Source organism: Chinchilla lanigera, unplaced genomic scaffold (assembly GCF_000276665.1).
Source record: "Chinchilla lanigera isolate Chin_1 unplaced genomic scaffold, ChiLan1.0 scaffold00172, whole genome shotgun sequence".
In the NCBI taxonomy this organism is placed as follows: Eukaryota; Metazoa; Chordata; class Mammalia; order Rodentia; family Chinchillidae; genus Chinchilla; species Chinchilla lanigera.
This window is the reverse complement of record NW_004955573.1, coordinates 1452459-1458305: the sequence shown is the minus strand read 5'-3', so window position 1 is coordinate 1458305 and position 5847 is coordinate 1452459. Positions and strand designations below refer to the sequence as shown.

Genomic DNA, 5847 nt, shown 5'->3' with positions numbered 1-5847 from the left:
AATTTTATTTAATCTTTCAAAGAATCAAGTCATTTATTCTTTGTACTGTTTTCTTAGTTTCTATTTCATTGATTTCTGCTGTGATCTTTATAATTTCCTCCCCATATGAACTTTGGGCTTGACTTGCTCTTTTTTTCTAGAAGTTTCAGGTTCAATATAGGTTGTTCATTTGAGCTTGCTCTGTTTTTCTGATATAGGAATTCATCACTATAAATTTCCCTCACAGGACTGCTTTCATTTTGTCCCATACATTCTAGTACATACTATTGGCATTATTGTTTAATTGCAGAAACTTGTCTAATTTCATCTGTGACTCATTGGTTGTTCAGCATGGAGTTAATTAATTTTCATGTATTTTTGAATTTTTTTGGTTTCTTTTGCCATTGATTTCCAGTTTCATTGCACTATGGCTTCATAATATGCATGGGATAATTTCAGTTCCTTTGCACTTGCTGAGAAATGTTCTATGAGCTAGTATGTGGTCTGTTTTGGAGAACAACGTATGTGCACTGCAAAGAATGTGTATTCTGATTTTGTGGGGTGGAACACTCTGTAGATGTCAACTAATTTCATTTGTTCAACAGTTTGGCTTAGTGCTGATATTTGTGTGGTTTTTTTTTGGCCAAGTTGATCACTTTACATGTAACAGTGGTGTATTGATGTCCTCCTTTGCAACTGCATTAGTGCTAATTTGATTTTCCATGTCTGTTAATATTTGTTTTGCATAATTGGGTGCACTGGAATTTGGTGCATTATATTTATTATTATTATCCCTTCCTCTTTGATTGTTTCCATTACAAGGATGTAGTGGCCTTCTTTGTCTCTCTTAATCAAACTTGGCTTGAAATCCACCTTGTCTGCAACTAGAATAGCTACCCCTGCTTTTCCCCCAGGTTTATTTGGCACTACTCTGTATCAAAGGACTGCTTTCCATCCTTTGATTTTAAGTCTATGATTTTTTTAAATTAAATGTGTTTCTTGAATGCAGCATATTGTTGGAGCTCACTTCTCGATATATTCTGCCAGTCTGTTTCTTTTAATTGGTGAATTGAGACCATTTATATTGATGGTTATAACTGATACGTATTGAGTTATCTTTTTCATGTTATTTTCCTGTTGTTGGTTCTCCTTACTCCTCTCTGTTTAATTTCTTTCCTTGGTGGTGGATTCCTTCTGTTGTGGTTCATAAAGTTGTAGTCCTTGTTATCTCTTCCTCTAATGTACTTAAGAACATTTTGGAGTGCCATATTAGTGGTCATGAATTTTTTATTTATACTCATTAAAGTATCTCATTTTTTCATCAATTTTGAATGATAGTTTTGTGGAGTACATTAATATGGGTTGGAGGTTGTTTTCTTTTAGGGCTTGAAGTACTTCATTCCAAGCTCTCTTTGACTTGAAGGTTTAGTTTGGGAGATCTGCTGTGATTCTGATGGGGTTTCCTTTATAAGTGATTTGTTTCTTTTCTCTATCAGAGTTGAATATTCTGTTCTTGTGTTGACTACTTGGAGTCTTGAGTATTATATCCCTTGGTGCAGATATTTTTCAATTATGGCTAATTGGCATTCCAAATGCTTCACTTATCTGAATGTCATATTGTTTCCCTGCTTGGGGTGTTTTCTGTCATTACTTCCAGGAGCAGATTCTTTTTGTTTTTTGTACTATATCCTGCTTTTAAAAAATTAACTCCAATTAATCTTAGGTTATTCTTCTTTCCAACTTCTACCAGTTGTTGAATTGAGTTTTCATGATCCCTCACTATTTTTAAGAAATCTGCTGTCCTGTCTTCTAGATTTGATATTCTGTCTTAACATTGGCTCATTCTGCAGGTGTACTTTCAGTGGAATTTTTAATCTCCTGTACATCTGTTTGAATCTGTTTCATGTATTCCAGCTTTTTGTATGTTTGGCATTCATGCTTTCCATCATTTTTAAAAACTCCCCTATTTTTTTTTAAAAGTCTATCTGTTCTAGGATCACTAACCAATGCCTTTCTTCATGGTCAGTATCTCTGTGTTATCTGAGAAATTATTTATTTGCTTTTTTTCTAGAGTCTCTTTCATCTACTTTCTTACTTCTACTGTTATCACTTCAGAAAGTTCAGGTAGTTACCTTCCAAATTGTTCCACCTCATTGTTCCCTGAATTTGCCTTTGGGAGCTGGCAGTCTGGAGTTGCACGTTGTTTAATTGTCTTCTCATTTTCTATTTTTTTAGTTTAATTTCTGGCTTGATGCTTATGAATTGCTTATGAAAGTGACTTATTGCTAGTATTTAGAATCCTTAGGAAATGATTATGTCTCAGAGATGTCTTCCAAGGGTCGCTGGTTTTCAGTCTGTTTTAAAATCATGCCTCTTCAGTTTACTGGGGATGAGAAGACACTGCCAATTTGGCCTACCCCCTTGTTCTTTGGTGCTGGCCTATGATATTATTTATGACCTTCAAGCAATCTCATTCTTGGTATACCAAGGAGAATAGCTGACTAGAACAATTATGTCGCCTTGGAAAAGTAGTGCAATAATCAATAACAATAGCTTCAAACACAGTACTAAAAATGACAAACTGTGGTAACTATTAGTTTGACACCTTTACGTATATGAATCATATTTATATGTATATGAGAAAATCTAAAGTGAACCAGAAAGTTATACACAGTAAATATGCCCTTGATATGATGATTTTATCCTCAGGGTAGACTATTTAAAAAGGGTTTAAGAAAAAATAGAGAAATAGAAGAAGAGGAAGAGATTTGAAGCAAGTCTGAAGGACAAAGTAAGGTTAGATAAATTTTGGGAAACTGGTACAGAGGACAAGAGGAAAAGAGAAGAAAGAAATAAAAACAAGAATGGAACAGAATGACAATGACAACAACGTCATCAACAACAACCTCAACAACAATAAGAAAACTAGAAACAATGTTCACCCTCATATAAAAACAAGAATAATCAATCAAGAGAAAACAAAACAAAATACAAACAAGAAAAGAAAAAAATCCACTTCAAGTTGTGTCTCTGCTATGGTAGACAAAGTGGGCAGAGTCCTGATCCATGTTGATTAATCGCAGCAAGCCAGCTGCAGATTTATGGCAGGGTAGTTGATAATCACAGCAAGCCTGGATGTTCAGTTTCACTGAAGTTCAAGCTTGTTTTTGGTTGTGAGGAACCCAATATGTTCAGCATGCAACACTATATGCCTCTTTCCAGCTTGGACTTGGCTCCTTGAACTCTTGGGTTGAACTCCGTTCCACCTAACTCTGTAGATGGAACCAACCCACAGCTACTCTCAATTCCAAGCTCAGTTCACCCCTTTCCAAGATAGCTACTGACCAATTGTCCTGTCCTGGGGGATGTCTGTACCCAAATAACTGACCAGCCCCTGCAGCCTGCTGTGTCTACTGGTCTATTCGACTAGTGCATTTCTGTGTGGAGGGCAGTAGTCACTGTGCATCTGCAGGTTGGAGCCACCACTCCTACACTGTGAGTCAGGGTTCAGGGAGAATGTGCCACTTACTACCTCCTTCTTTGTTGAAATCTCTCTTTATTCTTCCCATGGGCTTCAGTTCTCAGTTTAGATCCTTGTGTGGGCCTCGGGATGCACTTCCTTCCTGCTCTTCCTCACATTGCTATATTCCAGCATCTGGACACCAATTCTCTGAGAGACTTTCTGTCATATTTAGCACTCCGCTGTATTCCCAGAAGTCTCAAACTCACTCTTTCTCAGTTTGGCTTATTTGTGTAGGTTTATTTCTTTATTTTATTTCCTTGATCACTCTGCCTATCTCTTCTCCAGTTTCACATTGTTGTTTACTGCAGCATCATAGTAAGTTGTGATGATATGGAAAGGAGTTCTTCCCATTTGTTTTTCCCTGAAAATTGTTTTAGCTCTTTGACCCTTTTTGCCTTTCCATCCAAATTCAGAAAAGTCTTCTCCATGGCTGTAAAAATCTTTTAAATATTTTGATAAAATGGAATTGAATTTACAGATAAATATGGAAGTGTTTTTTGAGATGGGGTCTTGCTGTACAGTTCAGGCTGCCCCTGAACTAACTATATAGTCCAGGCTGGCCTCAAACTTGCAGAAATCCTCCCACCTCAGCTTCCTAAGTGCTGGGATTACAGGCGTGTACCACCACACCCAGCTAGGAAGATAGTTTCAAGTAGGGGAATTATTATGGCTTGTGTCTACATGCCTTTCGAAAGGCTCCTGCAGTCATAAGTGGGGCTTTTCAGAGGTGGCTGGATCTAGAGTGTGTGATGGTGGGACTATGGGTTTGTGATTACTAAAATAGCTCACTAATTGGCTTGGTATAATTGTGGGTATGGATAATGGAAAGACCTACCATGGGTGTGAGTGCTTCCTGAGTAGCATATAAGGGACAGAAAGAGCTGCTGACGTTGCTTGCTGGTTGCTACTTCACTGCTTTGCTGTCCTCCTATCATACGTCTGCCATGATCTGTTTTTCCTCTGTGATGCCCCTCTGTCGTGACACCCTGCCTTGGAGCCAGCCAACTATGAATTGAAACCTCTACAAACTGTGAGCCAAAATATACCTTTCATCCTTTTACTTTGGGTGTTGGGTATTTGGTCTCAGCAATGAGAAAAATAACTAAGAAATCAAATTATCTTTCTCTTTAGTTGTATTCCTGAACAAAGAATTGTATATCATTCCTAATCTTTCACATTTATATATTTTTTAAAAATCACCATAACAAGGCATCCTATTTTTTACATTACTTTTGCTTGAAATGGATATAAATTGAAAAACAATCTGAGGCATCATACAAATTTCCAAGCCTACCTTCTAGCTGTCGTCAACCATTTGTATACTGCACTATCTTGGAAGATGGAGGAGGTCTTGCTTTGACCCAGTGATGACAAACCTTCTAGAGCTTTCAGTCATAACGAGTTGGCTGCAGAATATGTGCCATACGTATGCTGGCATGTTCTAGGCCGTTCATCTGAAAGAACAGTTTCCCATGACAATAGGCACTTGTATTTAAAAAGCAACTGAAATATAAAGGCTTGAAACCACACCAGGTGGCTGGGTGTCCCCTGCTCACTCACAGGAGGCAAGGCCGTTGTGACAAATATTTACTGAGCATCTAGCATGGAGCATACCATCTAATAGTCACTAAATGTTAGACAAGTGATGTGTGTCTAACAGATTTTCTATAACTGTGGAGATCTCAACACCTACGAATGATAAATTGTCTTTTTCTCTGGACTGTAGACACTTGGTCCAGTAGGATTTATGAGAAAAGCAGTCTCCATATCTGAGGATGAAGAATGGAAGAGAATACGAACACTGCTGTCTCCAACCTTCACCAGTGGAAAACTCAAGGAAGTAAGAAGTTAAGAGGATTTTAACTGAATACTTAAGAGTGAATCTGGGGACAGGTAGAAACTAAGATCCTAGTCTCTTTATAAGGTGTAAGCCTCTGTGTTGGAACTTTTTAAGAATGGTCTTTGTCTTTATGCCCTAGGAAACCCATTATGAACTTAATTATAAATTGTCACATATTGCTTCATGATTGATAATGTCTTATATTTTCTGGGGCCTGGATGTATGGATTTAGCTACAAATGGTGTTGTGTCTTCTCCTCAGATGTTCCCCATCATTAAACAGTACGGAGATGTGTTGGTGAAAAACCTGAGGTGTGAGGCAGAAAAAGGCAAGCCTGTTAACTTGAAAGAGTAAGTACCAGCACCGACTTGAAAGAGTAAGTGCCCCTGCTTGATGTTCAATAAGGCCATAAGGCCCTGGAGTTGCCTGCCAGGAAGCTAAAATTTTCACTGCTGAGTTATTCCAGGGACCAAGTTAATACCAGATGCAGGTGTTATTCCAGGGT

The 5847-nt window shown here is 37.9% G+C and overlaps 1 protein-coding gene across 1 annotated transcript in view; it reads left to right on the top strand.

The window, feature by feature from the left end:
• LOC106147520 (cytochrome P450 3A14) overlaps positions 1–5847 on the top strand; it is a gene marked incomplete at its 5' end in the record, with an annotated part of 53437 nt that overhangs the window by 19409 nt on the left and 28181 nt on the right. Inside the window, 2 exon segments of the mRNA XM_013509482.1 lie at positions 5229–5342; positions 5604–5692. Coding sequence (XP_013364936.1) covers positions 5229–5342; positions 5604–5692 — 203 coding nt within the window.